The 21,651-nt window shown below is 42.8% G+C and overlaps 1 protein-coding gene across 3 annotated transcripts in view; it reads left to right on the top strand.

The window, feature by feature from the left end:
* The window catches only part of TRIM24 (tripartite motif containing 24), a 102,808-nt gene that overhangs the window by 58,353 nt on the left and 22,804 nt on the right, over nucleotides 1-21,651 (top strand). For 2 of the 3 annotated variants that reach the window (XM_040437396.1, XM_040437380.1), the window contains exons 2-10: nucleotides 10,653-10,771; nucleotides 11,406-11,556; nucleotides 11,648-11,777; nucleotides 14,881-14,997; nucleotides 15,256-15,370; nucleotides 16,599-16,745; nucleotides 18,651-18,765; nucleotides 18,854-19,128; nucleotides 19,319-19,486. In XM_040437396.1, the coding sequence (XP_040293330.1) occupies nucleotides 10,653-10,771; nucleotides 11,406-11,556; nucleotides 11,648-11,777; nucleotides 14,881-14,997; nucleotides 15,256-15,370; nucleotides 16,599-16,745; nucleotides 18,651-18,765; nucleotides 18,854-19,128; nucleotides 19,319-19,486 (1,337 nt within the window). The remainder of the gene's footprint in view (nucleotides 1-10,652; nucleotides 10,772-11,405; nucleotides 11,557-11,647; nucleotides 11,778-14,880; nucleotides 14,998-15,255; nucleotides 15,371-16,598; nucleotides 16,746-18,650; nucleotides 18,766-18,853; nucleotides 19,129-19,318; nucleotides 19,487-21,651) is intronic. The other variant, XM_040437388.1, reaches the window with a different exon arrangement.

Raw genomic sequence — 21,651 nt, 5'->3', positions numbered from 1 at the left:
AACTACAGCTGTTTTGTGAAGGCCTCTGCGAGTTTTGTTAGAGAAGGTTAGTGATAAAACAGCATCATGAAAACCAAGGAACACACCAAACAGGTCAGCGATAAAGTTGTGGCGAAGTGGGGGTTAGATTATAAATAAAAAAAAAACTCCCTAGCTCTGAACATCTCACAGAGCACTGTTAAAGGATAACTGTCGTATTTTTTTTTTTTTTTTTGAGCGTATTGGATTGTGGTGATTAATATTACCTTGGTGGCCCTATTTTAACTTTTCACCGTGTATTCAATTACCCCTTAATTCCACATTTTTGTTCCCTGTACTGCCTACTTTTACCTGTGCTTAAAATAGGGTTGCTAGGCATGGTCCGTCTATCTGTTGAAGGACTGAGCACGCTGCGTGCAAGGTCACATTACTGACAGCCAGGGACTGTAAGTAAATGATTAAAGCCAGGTCCTCCCCAGCAGCTGATAACAGTGCCTGGGCTGTGTGCACTTCTCCCTGTCCCTGCGCTTGGCAGACGCTCCCTCACTCAGCAGACCTGGAGAATGCAGAGTTGAAGCAGCGCAGACCAGGGAAGGGAGATCTGCCATCTGCTCAGTGTATAAATGAAAGCAACATTTGGTAAGAGGACCCCTTTGTGCTGCAGCAGATTAAACCTTTAGGGGGGAGAGCTTTGGTTACTGACACTTTTGGGGGGGCTATTGTTACTGGCTAGTGAGCAGACGGGATTAGCCTCAGGGTGAGAGCAGTGGCGGCCATCTTAACTGAATAGTGAAATTGCAGTTTTATGCAGATTGGTTGCTAAGGGCTGAATCTTATTAAATATGGGGTAAGTCAGTCTAATAGTAACTGATTCTGGAATATCATGTTATTAGTAACTACATATATGAAAATTGAAATTGGGGTCTAAATGTGACAGTTATCCTATAAATCCATCATCCAAAAAATGGAAGTAGTATGGCACAACTGCAAAATTACCGAGACATGGCCGTCCACCTAAACTGACAGCCCAGAAAAGGAGTGGACAAATTAGAGAAGCGGCCAAGAGGCCCATGGTCACTGTGAAGGAGCTACAGAGATCCATAGCTTAGGTGGGAAAATCTGTCCACAGGACTTCTATTAGTCTTGTATGGTGATGAGTGAACCAGGCTCTGACTGCTCTGTCCAAACCTGGTTTGTTCCTAACAATCATTCATAAATTGCCACTCCATACCTTGATGTAAAATGTATTGCCTCCAACGAGCCTTTTTTAAATATTATTTTTTTTTTTATATATGGCCGGCAGTAACTCGATACCTGCTTACGCTACTTTCACACTAGCATTTTTGCCTGATCCGGCAGGGTTCAGCAAGAACGCTTCCCTTACTGATAATACAACAATCTGCATCCGTTATGAACAGATCCGGTTGTATTATCTTTAACGTAGCCAAGATGGATCAGTCATGAACTCCATTGAAAGTCAGTAGGGGACTGGTCCATTTTCTATTGGCAGATAGTGTCGTAGTTAAACGGATCCGTCCTTATTGACTTGCTTTGTGGGTCATGACTGATCTGCTCCGCATCCCATGACGGACAGAAAACCGCAGCTTGCTGCGGTTTGCTCTCCGGTATGGGAACACAACCAAATGGAATGCATTTTGGAGCATTCCGTTCTGTTCAGTTATGTTTTGTCCTAGGGGTGGGCGATATGGCCTAAAATCTATATTGCGATATAATTTTAAGCATGTGCGATATATTGTTTTCTATATACTTTTTATTTAATAACTATTAGCCTCCTTAAGGGCTAGAACCCTTGTCATATTCACCCTGATAGAGCTCTATCAGGGTGAATAGGACTTTACACCCCTCCCTCCCCAGTATTAATCATTGGTGGCAGTGGCCACAGGCTCCCCCTCAACCCCCCCCCCCCCCCCCCCCATCATTGGTGGCAGTGGGCAGTTCCGATCGCAGTGTAATGCTGGGGCTCCGATCGGTTACCATGGCAGCCAGGACTACTGAAGTCCTGGCTGCCATGATATGTTAGTGAGCAGCATTATACTCGCGTGCGCCGTGGCCGCCGGACGCTTCTTCTCATAGGTCTGTGCAGCGCATTGCTAATGCTATAAGCATTAGCCATGCGCTGCACAGACAGAAGAAGGAGCGACTGGCTGCCACGGCGCATGTGAGTATAATTCTGCTCACTAACATACCATGGCAGCCAGGACTTCAGTAGCTGACTCCTGGCTGCCATGGTAACCAATCGTAGCCCCAGCATTACACTGCTGGGACTCCGATCGGAACTGCCCACTGCCACCAATGCAGAGACTGAAGAACATTCCCGACACCCAACCTCTGACAGGACGCTGTGATCCGCGCGATTAACCCCTCAACTGAACGCAAGGAAGGAACCATGTGTCATTGAAGGTTCTGATCCACTCTTGCATTCACTCTGCCATGTATCTGTATGAGAGGTCGAACTCCTGCTGCAGAAACACTTTGGGTTCAGTCTTTCCCCAGTTTGTCAACGTACATAATGTTTCCCATCAGACCTAAATAAATTACACTTGCTTTCATCACTAAAATGAACTCTGGAGCACTTCTTCTCAGTCCACACAACATGCTCCTGAGCAAAGGTGAGTCTAGCAGTTTGATTCTTTCTGCTAATGAGGTTTGGTCACTGCAGAGTGGGCTTTCAGTCCAAATGCTCTTACACGTCGAGACCCTGTATGACGAGACAGATCCTTACCCTGTTCAGTTCAAGTACTTTAAAGAGTACTTGTTTTGTGGAGGAGGCAGCTAGAAGCCCAATCTGGCTCCTGATATTTAAAGCATCATAGTTTTCCAAAACCTATTGCCAAGCTTCTACAGTTAAAGGGGTTATTCCATCTTAGACAATAGGGGCATATCGCTAGGATATGCCCCCATTGTCGAATAGGTGCGGGTCCCACTTCTGAGACCCGCACCTACAAGGACAACGGAGCTTGGGAGAGTTGTGGCTGGAGGACCCCGGGTTTCCCATGGGGTCTGTCCATCACCGGGCGCAGCTCCCCGCCTCTCCCATTGATGTGAATGGTAGCGCACTGCGCATGCGTGGCCACCGCTCCCATTTATTTCTATGGTGCTGACGGAAATAGCCGAAATTTTCAGTTGGCTCCGTAGAAATGAATGGAGGGCGGCTGCGCATGCACAGTTCGCCCTCCAACTTTCTCCGCTCCGTTCTACTTGTAGGTGCGGGTCCCACCTCTGGGACCCGCACCTATCAGACAATGAGGGGCATATCCTGAAAAGTTTGATCCCGCTACCTTTGAGGTGGACCTGTTCAAAGCCACCCGCAAATTATACTTGCATAAGCTCTTCAGAGATACCCCACAGAAGCTACCCACTACTTTGGGAGAACTGCCACTTCAACCTGACCCTGTGGCCTTTCAGGTGTCGAATAAATTCAATGATGATGAACGTGCCTGCCTTGAATTCCTCACTGGTGCGGACGCCACCGAGAGACCTGCCACTGATCTCTCCGTGGATCCATTCACTGGTGGAGTTAGATCTACCTTTTGCCCACCCATGCCCGCTGGGAGTAGTATTGATATCTTCCAGTACCAAGTTATTAGGGACATCAGAGCAGTGATATATTCCACTGCCCCACCTAACATCAGTGCGGAGGAACAAAAGGCCTTACAGTGGCTCCGTTCCCAGGAGGATATAGTAGTGAAACCAGCGGACAAAGGGGGGCAATGTCGTCCTCATGTCCAGGGAATTCTACATTAATGAAGCACTCAGACAACTGGGTGATACTTCCGTGTATGAAAGGACACGGGGTGACCCTTTGCCTAATACCCAGCAGTTGTTACAGTCTCTCGTCCAGAAATATGTGGATGTTGGCTTTTTAGCCAAAAACATGTTGGACAAACTTGTTCCTCTATCTCCGGCAAAGCCATCTTGGTATTTTCTTCCAAAAGTGCATAAGTCGCTGAGCCATCCCCCGGGACGCCCCATTGTCGCGGGGATTGGCTCAGTGACTGAGCCTTTATCCAAGTATTTGGAGTGGCTTCTAAAACCAGTACTCAGTAGCGCCCCTGCCTATCTCAGGGACACTAATGATTTTCTTTTGGCCCTGAAAGAGATTTATTGGCAGAAGGACTACCAACTCGTATCACTCGATGTGGAGAGCCTCTACACCCGCATCCCCCATGATGCGGGTGTTGAGGCGATCCTGGACATCGTGGCGAACGTGGGTAGGGGCCCTATATACTGTGAGTTTGTTGGGGAGGCGTTGAGGTTCATTTTGATGAACAATTTTTTCCAATTTGGTAAATAACTGGTTTAGGCGAGAAACTGGGCACGGCAATGGGGACCCCCGTCTCCTGCACCTTTGCCAATATATATCTCGCCAGACTTGAAGACAGGTATATTTACTCTGTTACCAACCCTTTTCTTTCTAAATTGAAAGTCTATCTACGTTATGTAGATGACTTCTTCATTGTTTGGGAGGGTACAGAAAAAGAATGCAAAGAATTTGTAGATTATGTGAACAAGAATGACATGGGCATGACCTTCACCATGAATTTTGTAGGAAATAGGCTTGAATTCCTGGATGTGGCTGTCCTGGTGGAAGGCGACGAGTTGGTCACGGAGGGCTTTCGTAAGCCCACGGCGACCAACTCCTTGCTCCACCACGACAGCTTCCACCCACGGAGTGTTAAAAAGGCCGTACCGTACAGGCAGTTCATTAGGTTGAGACGCATCAATAGCAGAAGTAGCGGTTACCATAGACAGGCTGACGACCTTAGACAACGCCTAATAAAAAGGGGTTACCCTGAGGAAACATTAAGCAGAGATATGAAAAGGGTTGAGAACAACTTCTCACAGGACGGCCTTCTGAACATTGTCAACAAAAAGCAGGATGGGGACATTGATCCAGCCAAGGGTGCTAGATTTGCGTTCTCCTTCAAATACAGTCCAATGGCAGATCGTATCCGGTCTGTCATATATAAGAACTGGGACGTTTTGAGGAGGGACGCAACCCTCAATGAGCTGACAGGACAGAGACCCCTTATCTCCTTTAGAAGGAGTCACACTATCAAGGACAAGCTTGTTAGGAGTAGGCTACAGAAAGAGAAGAGCAAGAATTGGCTAAAAAGTAACTTGCCAAAAGGTAATTACAGGTGTGGAAGTTGCTCACTGTGCAACAACAATTCACAGAAAAAGAGTATTGAATTTGCTGGCATTAGGCATACTATCAATACCTTTATCAACTGTCGCAGTACTTATCTAGTATATTTATTGTTGTGCACATGTGGGCGATTTTACATCGGGAAAACCATTAGATGCCTGTTCGAACGGGTAAGAGAACATTTTAACTCTGTAAAGACAGGGAAAGGTTGTCCCAGGTTTATAGAGCATATCAGGAGTGCCCACGACAGTGACACTAGTTGTGTCTCTTTCTCTGGTCTTGAAACTGTGTCCGCCCCTGTGCAGGGAGGAGATAGACACTGCAGAGAGAGGCTAAGTGGATATTGCGAACACAAGCCTTAGGGGAATTGGGACTTAATGATAGGAACGATCTAAGTCCATTTTTGTGAAAGCCTCAACATGTCAAGCTCTCCGCTGTGCAGTTTTGTATATGTTCCTTTGTTTTTTGCACGTACATTGTTTTTATATTGTGTCTATAATGTATCCCCATATTAGCACATCACCTGGATGCTGACGTGGCCTGATCTGTCGATTGTTGACAGCTGTCCACGCCAGTATTTAAGAGGAGTGATGTGTGGACACGCATTGACGCACAGCCAGAAGAAGCGCATTTTGCGCGAAACGGCCGCCGCTGATCAATGCGTGTGTTTTGAATTGTCCGCCCCCTGCCTGATGTAGCATTTGAACAATAAAGTTGCTGATTTTACTCCACACGGTTGAGTGCCGCTATTTCATTCTGTTCTACATTACCGTGATTTCTGCATCTCGCTTCTTTAGCTGAGCACCGCCGATCGTGTGGGTCCTCTCCAGCCATACACAGCGTCTTTCTCCTCGTGTATCCAGCCGGAGCATTGGTGCCGCCCCCTACCTTTTTCGTTACATTATATCCTAGCGATATGCCCCCATTGTCTAAGATGGGATAACCCCTTTAATAAATGTACAATAAGTGTATGTTCCAGTCACCGGCAGTGTATACTTTTGCCGCAGACTGTCTTTTTTTTTTTTTTTTTTTTTCTCTTCAAAATGTTATTACAAAAATTGTATTTGGAGCAGACTAGAATACCTAACATGACGTATTGGGCTCCATTTAGACGACTGTACTTTCAGGCCTGCATTTTTTGTGACTTGCACGTGGACCCATTTCTATGGGGGGTGCAAAATATGCGGACATGGATGTCGTCCGGGTACTGTCCCCACCGTGCACCACCAATTTTAGAATGTGTCCTATTGTCTGTATTGCAGATAAGAATAGGCAATTTTACAATGGGGCCTATAAATAGTGTGGAATGCACATGTACGCAGTGTGGATAAAAATCAATGATTTTTTTTTAAAAATCGGATTTTTTTGAATGTAAAATGCTTTTTTTAGGAAAATATATTACCATCCAAAGGTTATTCCATCATGAAATAAAGATAATTTTTTTAATTATGTAGAATAAGGCTGTACGTGGACTCCCATATTGTTGAATGGATTAGGCAGTGGCTGAGGGACAGACAACAGAGGGTTGTAGTCAATGGAGTACATTCAGACCATGGTCTTGTTACCAGTGGGGTACCTCAGGGATCTGTTCTGGGCCCCATATTGTTTAATATCTTTATCAGTGAAATTGCAGAAGGCCTCGATGGTAAGGTGTGTCTTTTTTTCTGATGACACAAAGAGTTTTAACAGGGTTGATGTTCCTGGAGGGATACACCAAATGGAAAAGGAAATGGTCATTACTAGAGAAATGGTCATTACCAGTAGAAAGAGGGAGGTGCTCATGCCGCTCTACAGAGCACTAGTGAGACCTCATTTGGAGTATTGTGCTCAGTACTGGAGACCATATCTCCAGAAGGATATTGATACTTTGGAGAGAGTTCAGAGAAGAGCTACTAAACTAGTACATGGATTGCAGGACAAAACTTACCAGGAAAGATTAACGGACCATAACATGTATAGCTTGGAAGAAAGACGAGACAGAGGGGATATGATAGAAACTTTTAAATACATAAAGGGAATCAACAAGGTAAAAGAGGAGAGAATATTTTAAAAGAAAACTGCTACAAGAGGACATAGTTTTAAATTAGAGGGGCAAAGGTTTAAAAGTAATATCAGGAAGTATTACTTTACTGAGAGAGTCGTGGATGCATGGAATAGCCTTCCTGCAGAAGTGGTAGCTGCAAATACAGTGAAGGAGTTTAAGCATGCATGGGATAGGCATAAGGCCATCCTTCATATAAGATAGGGCCAGGGGCTATCCATAGTATTCAGTATATTGGGCAGACTAGATGGGCCGAATGGTTCTTATCTGCCGACACATTCTATGTTTCTATATGTGTGATTTTTTTGGTAAATAAATTCCATTAATCCATTCACAATGTCATGCTCTTCCAGAGGTTTTATGTAAGATTATTGGGCAGTTTCTCTGCCTACAAGATATTATCACAGATGCTTGGTTTAGTTTTGCAGTTCTCAAAACTGAATTTGACTCAGCAGAGATCACATGCCTCTTCACAGCAAAAATGTTATAATATGAACAGAGTTAAGAAAAATACCTTAATCCTAACTTCTACAAACCTATGAATGCAGAATCAACCTAATCAAACTAATATGAAAAATTGTTTATATCTTATAGGCAGTTCTGTGGGTTTGCCGGCCGGGTGTTTTGCGGATCCGCAATACACTACGGACCTGTGAATGGACCCTTAACTGTGTGTTCCTGGATCCATAAGTTGTATTTTTCCATTCACATAACCATATCAGGGCTTATGTTTTTGTTTTTTATTTTGTGGTACAAGTTGTACTTTCTTATGCCACCATTTCATATTTGCTGTAGTAGGAAATTGAAAAACAAATGTAAATGTGGAATTTGAAAGAGCAATTCCGAAATAGTTTATTGGTTTGTTTTTACAGCATAACTTCATTCTGTGGGTCAGTATGAATACAGCAATACCAAATTTATAGTTTTTTTTTTTTTATATCTAAAAAAAAAATATAACTTAGTCCTTTTTTCTTTGCTATATTCTGATCCCCATACATTTTATTTTATATTTAAGTTTAGCTGTGTGAGCTCAATTTTTGTGGGATGATCTGTATTTTTCATTGATAACATTTTGGAGTGTGACTTTGATCCCCTTTCTATTTGATTTTTTATTAAAAAAATTTTGTTACGCCATTCACAATACAGGATAAATATTTATATTTTAAAGAGAATATCTCATCAGAAAATTACCCATTTAAATTGCTTTTATGTTAAACATTTTTTAAAGAATTTTTAAAAATCTTTAATTTTGCATATCATTATCCACCTAAAAAAAAAAATATCCAGAGTTTTCGCACTGACCTCTAAGCCTGATAATAGGCGCCACTTCTTGGTTCTTATTTACAGGCAGGATTAGCATGACAAATATCACCTATATATGGATAAGACAGGATCCCCCGTTCACAATAGATTGTCAAAACTTATGTATTCTTTCCTTGTACAATGACCTCTGCACAGGTCACAGAGCATGCCCCGAAAACTTTTCAATATTAGTCAATGGGGTCAGCTCCAAACCATTGTGTCTATGGCTCATGTGGCTGCTGTAAAGCATATCTATAAATGCTGTTAAAACAGCTCAGGCAAGATGACAGCCTCTATAATCAGGTTCTAAACATAGATTGTGAAAATCTGCAATCAGAAAATAAAGATGTGAAAAGGAAAGGATGTGTTATTTGGTTTTAACTGGCAAAAAAAAAATGTTCTGTGACACATTCCCTTTAATAGTTTAGTCATTTTTAAACACGATAATGCCAGTGGTTTTATTAAAAAAATAAAAATAAATCGGGTTTCTATTTTTTTGTTTTGGATTTTTTAAAAATAATTTATTTTTATTTATATTCACATTTATTTTTATAACTCTTAGGGGACTTTAACATGTGTTTCTCTAATGACTTTTACCATAGACTGCCGTGGTTTATCATTGCTATGTATGGGTAAATCATTGCATTCTTAATCAAGCTCTGCCACTGGCCTTCAGGGGTTAAAAGGCTGTGACTGGAGTTGTTTCTCATCATAAAAATCACTGTAAAAAGATAAGATAAAAATAATACATCCTGCACGATGTAATAAATGACTATGCATATGTAAATGGCTAGATTTATAAAGGAAGAATCACAGAAAATAATGCACTTACCACTTACACAATAGATGCAAACATTATATATGGACTAAGCCCTCACTCTGATCTAATCCGAGACTCTCAGCCAATATATTGCTCCTGCCCGTACGCCATTCTCTGCAGCCCCATTCATACAGTGTAGAGTCCGTACTCTGTACACAGCTGAGAAGTCAGTGGTGTGTAGAAAAGTGAATTTTAAGTGCACAGGGAAAGGTGCACTTTGGCGGGGGGGGGTAAAGTCTATTAAAAATCCATTAGTAAAGGAGGCATTTGAAGGATGAAACTGAGCAAGTGCGGCCTTCTCAGTGAGCAGGACAAAGAAATAAGAAACAGCAGGTGGCACTATACAGATATATTTTATTGAATAACTCAAGGTCCTATTACACGGGCAGATTATCTTTAAATTGGGTTATCCAAGGCCTATAATGCGCCCCCCCCCCCCCCATTCAAGACCTAGGCCTGAGTTTTCATTTAACTCTGATCTTTAAGGTCAGAATCCAGGTTGTAGAAGATAGTGGCTCCAGCCCCTCCTTGTATTTCTAGGTTTTGTTTCCTTCATTGCAAACCAACCGTGACTTTTTTCTTATTGTGCAACAAATCACAGCACAGGTTTCATGTAATCTGCTCTTTAAAAATAAAACTTGCGCTGTGGTTGATTGCTATGGGCAACAAAGTTTATTTTTTTGTTTTAGACATTTTCATAAATTTGCCCCTATGTCTTTAAATATATTTAATTGCTTCTTGAATTAACATTACAAATTGAGTCTCCTCCGGCTGTCAGGTCGATAGAAAACTCATTAATAAGCCGTTAAAGTTCACAACTGTGCCAACAACACTAGACCTAGAAAAGTCACCCAGCCTGATTCAAATGGCTGTTCCTATTTCTGTCCACAAAACATGGACCTACCTGGTGTCCAGAGATGACCGTTCCCCCATCCCCCAACCCATTCGATTTGAATCAATGAGGGACACTTATTAAAGTATTTACGCCACTATTCCAAGTCGCAAACTACTGGACAATGTGGCAGGGCTTAGCGGGAGGGGGCATGACCTCTGCAGCCCACCTGATATACTGTTATTTACATCAGTAACTGATAGTTCAATTCTACGCCAGCTCATAGCTGGTGGTGTTTTAAAAGTCTAGCGCCTGGAAATGCTCCAAATTTATTAAGGGGCCTCTTAATAAATTTGGCGCATTCTGCGCCTATGAAATTTATAATAAGGCTGGCATTTGTAACACCGATAGTCGTATATCTCCCCACAGTGAATTACTGATGGGAAAACCGTTAAGAACCTCCTTAAATATAAGTTGTCAGCTTATACCTGTTTCTTGTCTCTTACAGTGGGAATCATCCGGTGTCCCATGTGCAACCAGGAGTGTGCGGAGAGGGACATTATAGAAAATTTCTTTGTACGTGACACCACAGAAGTCCCCAGCAGCACCGTGGAGAAGCCCAGTCAGGTGAGGGATGATGCAATGAGCCGACACTGTACTTGAGGAATGCTACCTGGCTAAAGAATGATAAAGCCGCTCCTTGGCGGCCACGGTGGCTAGTACATGTGAGCTTGCAGTCACAGGAAGCAGAAAATTCTTGTGTGGAGAATTTTCAAGTATCTGAGTAACAGCCGCCATCAGCCACACGCAGTATTATTATTATTATTATTATTATTATTATTATTATTATTTATTATTTTATTTTTTTTTTTTGCTAAGTTTTGAGCCAAAGCTAGAAACATTTCAGGCAGGAAGGAGACAAAAGTTCTTCCTTCACATTTCTCCTTTACTTTCAGCCCACTTCTGCCATTGGCTCAAAGTGGCATAAAAACAGCTTTTTCTTAAAAAAACAAACAAAAAAACAGCAGTATATATTTGACCATTTTCATTCAGTCTTTTGAGCCAAAGGCAGAAGTTTGTTCAAAAAGTTTCAGGGGTCTGGCATTCAAGTTCTGCAGTCTGCTGCTTATGGAGATGATGGAAGCTCGACCCTCTGACAATATTTGGTTCCAGAAACTTCTGCCGATTTTATACCTGGATGTATAATGCTGATCACCGGTGGAGCGACACCTTCATCCTCCATTGTTAACTTTAATTTCAGCAAGTTTGCACGAGCTGTGAGGACAATGCGGAGGCGCGCGGCTTCTGTGTGGAGTGCGTGGAATGGCTGTGTAAGAACTGTGTGCAGGCCCACCAGAGGGTGAAGTTCACAAAGGACCACACAGTCCGGCAAAAAGAGGAGGTTCCTCCCGGTAAGAGGCTTGGGGATCTGAATTTGGAGGCTCTTATATATGCACTTTTGATTATTATTATTATTATTTTACTTTATTTTTTTTCCCCAAGCAGTGGGAGCAAATAGTCAGCGTCCCGTATTCTGTCCGTTCCACAAGAAAGAGCAGCTGAAACTTTACTGTGAAACCTGCGATAAACTGACCTGCAGAGACTGTCAGCTTCAGGAGCACAAGGAGCACAGGTAGGGGGAGCAGCTTCTGCCCTAGAATTGAATGATGCATGAATGTAGCTATGACAGACCTCTGTTCTTTACACCACAGCCTCCATTCGAGTAAGTCTACTTTCACGCTCGCGTTTTGGCTTTCCATTTGTGAGATCCATTCAGGGCTCTCACAAGCGGTAAAAAACGGAGCAATTTGCATTCTAATTGATTCTGAATAGAAAAAGATCTGCTCAGAATGCATCAGTTTGCATCAGCATTTTGGTGTCTGATGAAACTGAGCCAAACGGATCCGTTTTCACTGCCACAATAGAAAATGGATCCGTCCTCCATTCGTTAGAAAGCGACTGCATGACTTGAGTGATCAAGTGCATCAGAGCCCCTTTAACCTGTAGGATCCCAGCGCCATACATGTACGGCACTGCAGGACAAAGTCAAAGTGCTGTGGATGGTTGGTGCTCTGATCAGGAGGGTGAAGGAGCTGCACCCACTTGACCAGCAGCAGGGGTCTGGCTGTTCCTGACAGCCAAGCCCCTGCTTTATACACCAGCATCTGTGAATACTCCGATGCCGGCGTATTAAACCTTGTATGCCGTTGTCAGCGCTGACCGCATTATGCATGGAGTTTGCAGAGGGTACGGGCACCCTCTCCCACCCCATCCGGTCTCTGTGGTGACCCGGTGGCTTACACAGGGATCAGAGCTTGCCTCCTATGGAAGCCTATGAGATCCAGCCACCAGGCTGGATCTTAGGGCTCATGCACACGACAGTATTTTGCGTTCAGTATACTGGCCGTTTTTTTTTTGTTCAGTATGCGGTACATATACAGAACCATTCATTTCAATAGTTCAGCAAAAAAAACAGAAGTGTCTCCGTGTGCAGTCCGTTTCAGTATTTCTGTACCGTGAAAAGATAGAACATGTCCTATTCTTGTCCGCAAATCACAGTGCTTGACTTCAATCAAGTCAATGGGTCCGCAAAAAAACGGAACACATACGGAAATGCATCCGTATGTCTTCCGTATGCGTTCAGTTTTTCCGGAACCATCTATTGAAAATGTTATGCCCAGACCAATTTTTTCTATGTAATTACTGTATAATGTATGTGGCATACGGAAAAACGGAACTGGAAAAACGGAAAGGAAACGGAAAAAGCCTTATGGTCGTGTGCATGAGCCCTTACAGGCAAACTGTTAGAGTATTACTGACAGTCAATGCATTACAATACAGGAAGCATGTATTTTAATGCATTGTAGAAGGGATCAGACCCCCAGAAGATAAAGTCCCACAGTGGGACAAAAATAAAAAGTATTAAAGAAAATTTCATAATAAAGTTTCAAGTAAAAAAAAACACCCCTTTCCTATAATAAAGACATAAAATTGTAAAAAAAAAAGACATTAGGTATTGCCGCGTCCATAGCGACTGGCTCTATAAAAATATCACATGATCCACTCCGTCAGATGAACGCCGTAAAAAAATTAAATGCAAACTCTGCCAAAACAACAATTTTTTTTTTTTGGTCACCTTGCCCCAAAAAAGTGTAATATTAAATGAGCAAAAGATCATATGGACCTAGAAAGTACCAAATAAAAATAACTTTCAGAAACTGGCGAAAAGAATTATTTTTTCAAAGATGCTTTTATTTTGTAAAACTGAAATAAATTAAAGACCTATTAGTTATTGCTACATCTGTAATGACCTATACAATTTTAAAAAATAGAAGAAAAAATATATAAAACCAGACATATCTCGTATCGCTACATCTGTAACAACCGGCTATATAAAATATCACATGATCTACCCCAAAACAGCAATCTTTTTGGTCCTTTTGCCACAAAAAGTGTAATATTGAACTATCAAAAAAACATATGTACACAAAAATAGTACCACTACTCTTCCCACAAAAAATGAGCCCACTAGACAAGACGATCGGCAGAAAAAAAAAAAAGCTTTCAGAAAATGGAGACACAAGAACGTGATTCCCCCCCCCCCCCCCCAAGAATGCTTTATTATGTAAAACTTAAAAGAAATAAATAAAATAAAATATATATTTGGTATAGTCACGTCCGTAATGACCAGCTCTAGAAAAATAACACGATATGTCCTGTCGGTTGAATACCGTAGAAAAAAATAAAAACTGCCAGAACAGCCATTACTGGTTACCTTACCTCACAAAAAGCTTGATATTAATGGATCAAAAATCATATGTACCCCAAAGTAATACCAATAAAACTGTCACCTTGTTCTATAGTTTCCAAAATGAGGTCACTTTTTTCGAGTTTCTACAGTAGGCGTGTATCATGGGGTCTTCAAATGTGACATGGCACATCCCAGTGAAATCTGCCATCAAAAAAACATGCTGAGCACCCTTGCAGCACTTTACGACCACATATGGGGTTTTTCTGTAAACTACAGGCTAGGGATAATAAATATTGAGTTTTGTTTGGCTGTTAACCATTGCTGTGTTACAGGAAAAATGGATTAAAGACGAAAATCTGGAAACCAAAAAAAGTGAAATTTTGTATTTATACCTCCATTTTCCTTGTTAACACCTAAAGGGTTAAAAAAAATGTTTGTAAAATCAGTTTTGAATAACTTGAGGGGTATAGTTTCTAAAATGGGTCTTTAAGGTGGGTTTTGGAAATTTTCTTAACATTTAAAAATTTCTTCTAAAATTCTAAGCCTACTAATGTCCTAAAAAAGCAGTGTCATTTACATAATGATCCAAACATAAAGTAGACCTATGGGGAATTTAAAGTAATAACTATTTTCTGAGGTATCACGATGTGCCTTAAAAGCCAAGAAATTAAAATTTAGAAAATTGTGAATTTTTCCAAATTTTCAGTAAATTTCTCTTTTTCTTTCTTTTTTTTTATTTTACGTTTTTAATGCTTTTTTGTAAAACATATTGACTCAGATTTATCACTAACCTAAAGTACAATGTGTCACGAGAAAATCTCAGAATGGGTTGGATAAGTAAGAGCCGAAAGGAATTAACACATAAAGTAACATGTCAGATTTGCAAAAATCGGCCTGAGATTTAAGGTGAAAAGTGGCTCGGTACTGAAGGGGTTAAGAAGTGGTTTTGATCTTTTTCTTCTGAGTATATCTCTCTCTGCCTTAGGTACCAGTTTATAGAAGAGGCTTTTCAGAGCCAGAAGGTGATCATTGACACACTCATAGCAAAACTAATGGAGAAGAACAAATATATAAAATTCACCGGAGACCAAATCCAGAACAGGTTTGTTACATAGGATGAGATCACAAGATGCACTGTGAGGAACTGTGCACTAGAAATAGAAAATCTGGGAGCTGCGTAGAGATTTGGGGGGTCAGAAGGTTGCTTGTGTCACATTTCCCATTGCTGCATTGCAGTCTCTATGGTAAATGTTTCCATCCGCTGCAGCCACCACCACTCTTTTTAATTGGATGATCTTTCTGCTCTGACAGTTTTTCTGCAGCACCTCACGTTTCATAAGTATTCGTTCTTTTTCCTTAGAATCCATGAAGTTAACCAGAACCAAAAACATGTGGAGCAAGATATAAAAGTTGCTATTTTTACACTAATGGTGGAGATTAATAAGAAAGGCAAAGCCCTGTTACACCAGCTGGAGGTAAAGACCATTGTGTTATAGGTCACGCATAGAGATGCACAGTGTACATACATTATTTACCCTGTACTGATCCTGAGTTACATCCTGTATTATACTCCAGAGCTGCACTTACTATTCTGCTGGTGGAGTCACTGTGTACATACATTACTTATTCTGTACTGATCCTGAGTTACATTCTGTATTATACTCCAGAGCTGCACTCACTATTCTGCTGGTGGAGTCACTATGTACATACGTTACTTATCCTGAGTTAGGCATCCTGCGCATGACTGTGGTTTGGGGCGCCTCCGAGCGACATTTTTTTCGGGTCAGATGCAGACCTATTCACTTAAGTGGGACTGGGAAAGATGCGGACACTCCGTGTGCTGTCCATTACGTGGCCTCGCAAAAAGAAAATAGAACATGTCCTATTCTTGTCCCTATCATGGACAAGGATAGGACTGCTCTTTTATGGGCAGGACGTTCCATTCCCCAAAGTACAAAATGCACACGGCTTTGCAGATGGGCAATTTGCAGACCGCAAAATGGACATGGTCGTGTGCATGAAGCCTCACATTTAGTATTATCCTCCAGAGCTGCACTCACTATTCTGCTGCTGGAGTCACTGTGTACATCCGATACTTTACTTATCCTGTAGTGATCCTGAGTTACATGCTCTGTTTTACTCCAGAGCTGCTCTCGCTATATTTTCCCCATTGATTACATAAGATCATTGGCAGCCATTAGGCGCATTTCCTGCGCTCAAAATTCTGCTAATGGCGTTACTATGTGGATGCAGTACTTATCCTGTACGGTCCTGTGTTACTGCCTGTATTGTACTCCAGTGCTGAGTTAACGGTTCTCCTGGCTGCAAGGGTCAGTTAAAAAAAGAAATTTCTTCTTTGAATGCAGATCACTGGAACAGTCTGACACTGCAGAATAGCGAGTCCAGCTTTGAAATATAATACATAATGTAACTCAAAATAACTGGGTACAGTTAAGTAATTAGTGATGTATGTACACAGGGACTCCTCCCGCAGACTGAGTGCAGCTCTGGAGTATATTATGGACAAGGAGCTTCTGGTGTGTTTCTAGGAATGGTTTCCAACAGTTGGAGACACGCAGGTACCAAACTAGTGCTCTTTAGTGCTAGTTTGTTGTACTTTCACAGTTCTTTGCACACTACCAGTGAAACCGTCCCCAAAATCCCATTTGTAAATAAAAAGCCTAAAGTTTGGTTCTTTCTCAGGCACTGGCAAAGGAAAGGAGAATGAAGCTGCTGAAGCAGCAGAGCGAAGTGGACGGCTTCTCCAAGCAGCTGGAGCACGTGGTCTATTTTTCTAAGTGGGCAGTATCCAGCGGCAGCAGCACCGCGCTCCTGTACAGCAAACGATTGGTGAGTGTGGCATCTCGGTGGACAACTTGGCTCATATGACCATTAACCAGTAGGCGTCTAGTCTTATGCTACCTTAATATATGGTGGAGCTGCAACCTGAATTCCTAGTATATTAAAGAGTCCGCAGGGAGGCCTTTCAGTCCTCTGCGTACATGTTTGACATATGCCTTTGCATTGGCTTGGTTGGTGGCTTTCATCACGTATCCCTTTATCATAAGTGCAGCTTTCGTCTGGTTTGTGCAGTCTTTAAAGGATGTAAAGCCATAACCTTTTATTATTCAATTGATGTTTGATGAGGGTTTTTATCACTTATGCCTTTTTTTTGTAGGGCTGTTGAACATAAAGCAGCAATTCTAGCATTGTTCACTGTGCGAGATGAATTGCCTTATAATTTTATTGTTTCAATGCGGCAATATCAAACATTTTGTAGTTTTAGGCTATATTCACACCTGCAGTGTAAATTCTGGCATGCCTGCCAGCCCCATTAACTATAATGGGATCCGGTGGAAATCCGTCCGCATTTCGGCATGATGCGTTTTGTGTCCTGCCGATCCTATGCATTGTGTGCTGTAACAGCTCGACAGAATTTACACCATATGTGTGAAAGGAGTCTTGGCCAATAAAAAATAAATAAAAAAGTGAGAGCACAAGAGTTGAGCTACTGAGCCACGTGCCCTTAACGGCTCAGATTCCATGGTCACTATTGATTGGCATCTAAGCGATTAGACGGATTAGCCACTCCATGACGGACCTTCTGCAGGGGTGACACAGCATCTCTATTGACTGGCATCTAGAGGATTAGGCTAGTTTCACATCTCTGGTATGAAACTCCAGTAAGCTGTTCCGGCAGACAAACGGAGAATCGTCTGGACACAAATCACAGAATGCAGCAGTTTGTGTCCGGCTGACTCTCCAGACATTATGCAGTCTCTTGAGCTATTGGGATTTATTCACGTGCTGCATGGCAGCAGTTGTGGTGCTACGCCTGTTGGTGTGGACCAGTGCTGAGGTTGGGCTTAGCCGCTCAGCAGGAGGCTGCTGGGTCTTGCTACCTCCCAGGTGCTGCATAGTGGCGTTGGTGGTCGACATGTAATACTGCATCAAATTATTGTAGGACTTACTCGAAAGAGGCCACTGTGGTGAGGAGGCCTAAGCATTTTAGTCAAAACCTATACAAAGTGCCTCCTACTCATTTTTAGAAATTAATCTTGGCAGCAGTGGCGTAATACGTACCATGTGAACGTGCAATCTGTGTCTCATTCCTTTTTGTAGTTGTAAGCTTTTATTTCTCCATTATGCCAGTCAGAAGGACCGCTGGCTGCTGGTCCATGGCCTGTGTAAATAGTGCAGAGTGGCAGCCGCTCCCTCTTTATCTGTAGGAATCAAAATGGTGGTCATCATGTTCTTCACTCACATGACCATTTTCTTAGCAATCCACGGCTGAATCATTATAAGGTGGAAGTGGTTCAGCACTTGCACAGCAGAGGATGCAGCTGAAAAAGTAAACCAAGTAACAACTATTTTACTTCCAACGGACAGGGCAGCTGAAGCCCTGTGCTACTTACATAGCCCATGCACTGGCAACCGGGGGGGACAATTTGACCTGCGACTCCAGTGACATAAAGGCATGCATCAGTTTGTGTCGTAACATATGGCTAGTTTAAATATATATTGTTATGGGTTGGCCAACCTCTGCAAATGACTATCAGAACTAGCTCAGATTCTGGTTGTTGCAGCGGCGTGTTAGCTGTCAGATGTTACCGCTAGCACCCGCTGCTGATGGTACAGACATAGCTCCTGAGTCTGTGATAATCCCCAAAGATGGAGTAATGTCTTGTGCAGTTTCTGAGCCAGTTTTCTTTTTGGTTACGTATTGCATCAATCGCATTTTGCTCTCTCTCACAGATCACATATCGGCTCCGTCACCTACTGCGCGCTCGCTGGGATGTCGCCCCCATAACCAACAACGTTCAGTTTTTGTGCGATGCAAATTCCTGGGCTCAGCATATCTTTAACTTAGGTAATTTCTAACTGTGTACATTGTGGTGTGTGTTTCTGACCCCTGCTGTGTGTAGGGTTGCGGTGTGTGACTTCTCCCTCTTTCTCAGGCTCTCTAGTAATTGAAGACTTGGTGGACCCCTCTCAGCAGACAGCTCCTGTGGACGGCCAAAACTCTCAGGGGAACCCACCCGGCCACCAGCAATACAAATTCCCATCGCAGATTAACCTGGCGCAGCTCCGCCTCCAACAAATGCACCAGCAACTCCTCGCCCAGAGACAGCAGGGGCAACGACGGCAAAGTGCCAACATGGCGTCTCAACCTATGGTCGTGAATAATCCAAGAGTCCAAGCACCCGGACCCCATCAACCGCCAGTTGGTCAGGTACAGCTCTGGGGAACTTAAAAGGATTGTGAGTGCTGTGAGAATGGTGTATTTATAAAAAAATAATACATTTTAGAGATAATTGTCATTGGAAGTCTCCTGTTGTGTACAAATCATATGCAGATCTGTGTGTTTTATATAGGATTAACAATCTGATCCTGAACTAATCCTCCTATGTTTCCTCCATTAGGGGCAGCGGTTTATGACTGTCCAGAATATCAATCCACGGGCTAATGGTATGATTTCCCAGCAACCTCTGCGGTACCCTCCACCAGAGATTCATATGCAGAACATTCCCCGGAGAGGTGCACCCAACGCAGTGAGAGTGGCCTACATGGCCCAGAATGCCATGAAGCAGGTATGAACTCCACCTATAGACTTGATACAGTCTCTCCATCTCTTGTGTTAAGATATGAACTTTTGTTCGCTACTCAAAGTTTGTTTCAAGGCAGCAAACTTGACGTTCAGGTATCTGGCACATGACTGCTGCAGCCACTCACTGTCCTGAGCGTTTTTTTGTTTGCTGTATATCGCCGAGGACACTGATTAGCTGCTGCATCTGTATACCTAAATGTCGCCAATGCAGCCTTGTAGGCAAACAGGGACTAGGACCCGAGCTGTGGTTCAGAGGGACGGCCTGGGAGAAACAAGTGTAGAATATTTTTTTATGTTATAGTATTTAATGGCGGCGGGCAGATTTTTGTATAATTCAGACAATCTCTCTTTAACCCTTTCGGGACACCGCTTAATTTTTTTTTCCCTTCTCCGCCTTACAAAAGCCATAATTTTATTTTCATTTTCTATTTTTTACAGGACAAGTTGTATTTTGTAATGCCACTGTTTGTTTATTTTACCATAGCTTGCTTGGAGAACGGGAAAAAAAAACTCTTTGGTGAAATTAGAAAAAAAAATGGCAACTCGGCCAAGGTGTTTTGGGTTTTGTTTTTGCGACCTTATTCTGCGGATCAGTACAATTATGGAGATGGCAAATTTTGTTTTACTAGTTTAAAAAATAAAAAACTTAAAGAAAAAGTGCCGGCATATGCGCGCACACGTGCTTCTGGCCACCAAAGAGGCCAACGACTCCACCACCCTGGTTGCGACCACCCTGCTGGATTGGTGGCTGTAACCCCTGCATATGAGCAGTCTATAATGTGGTGGAAAATTAATCCAGCCAGCAAAGGAGGCAATATGGATAATAATACATTAGTAACTGCCTTGTATTAAGTTTGTCTACACGATAAATGAGAAAACCCCTTTAAAGGATAACTGTCATATTTTAACTCAATAAAATTTTCTCATATGTAGTTACTACTGAGGTGATAATCCATAATCACTCATTTGTTTTCCTCACATACCCCCATATTTAAGAAGATTCCGTCCATAGCAACCGTTATTCACCAGACTTCATTCTGCCTCTCCTCTCAAGATGGCCGCCAAGCCCTCCCCCTACGGCTAAGCCCGCCTTCCCTTTACTACCCAGAATGCATTGTGCTAATCTCGGGAACGCGCTGCCTGAGTTGTCCACACTTCACGCTCTCTTCCTCCTGAGAGCCCATACATTTTAGTAAGTGGCTGTTCAGCCTGGACACATAAAAACAATGGTAAGCATTAACCCCAGCATCTAAACGGGTGCTACCGACAGCAGAGCTGTCAGGGCACCTGGCAGAGGAGCAATCACAGCGGTCCCTGCATTTGGACTCCGATCCGCTCAGTGAGTGTTTGTTTTTTTTGGAGATCGGGCTGTGCTGCTGTGTTTCTGTGCCCTGATGTCCCGTTTAGGATGGCAGAGCCGGAGAAAATGTTTATTTTACACAGGGAGGCAGTCCATCCCCCCACCCCTCCTCTCCCCTGCAATTAAACAGGATGGCCGAGCGGTTCAGTAGATTGTCAGCTGTAAATCTACTGTATCTGCAGTGGATGTCTGACGTTTAACCCCGAACTTGCTGCGGTCCGTAGGGACCGCTATATGGAAGGGGTTAATGGTGAGGAAGCTCCCCCCTCCCCTCCTGGCGCTGCGCCTCGTTTCTCTGCTGCGGAAGGCTCCGGATTCCACATAACAGAAGGAGGGAGCTCCCTCTCCCCCCCCCCCCCCCCCATCAGAGGCTGCTCTGCTGTGGCAGCGTGTGATGGTTAGCATGGCAACTGGACGCCATACACAGGCATCCAGCCTTGCCTTCGTATGTAAGCTTGACAGGCAGTCTGATCAGGCTTCCTATGAATGGAAAATACACTGCAGTACACTATACAGTGTATTTTAGAACCCTCAGACCCACTGGATCTTCAAGAACCAACCGGGTCTGAGTAAAAAAAAGTGTAAAAAAAATCTAACATTTTCCCATACGCATATTTATAATTTACAAAAAATGAATAGAGAAAAATAACCTAAACATGTTTGGTATCGCCGCGTCCGTAAGAACCTACTCTGTAAAAATATCACCTCACCTAACCCCCTCAGGTGAACACATAAAAAAAAAAAATTGCCCAAAAATAAATTTTTTGGTAACCCACAATCTAATCGAT

The sequence above is a fragment of the Bufo bufo genome, chromosome 1, assembly GCF_905171765.1.
Source record: "Bufo bufo chromosome 1, aBufBuf1.1, whole genome shotgun sequence".
NCBI classification, from domain to species: Eukaryota; Metazoa; Chordata; class Amphibia; order Anura; family Bufonidae; genus Bufo; species Bufo bufo.
This window is presented reverse-complemented; position numbering and strand designations above follow the sequence as displayed.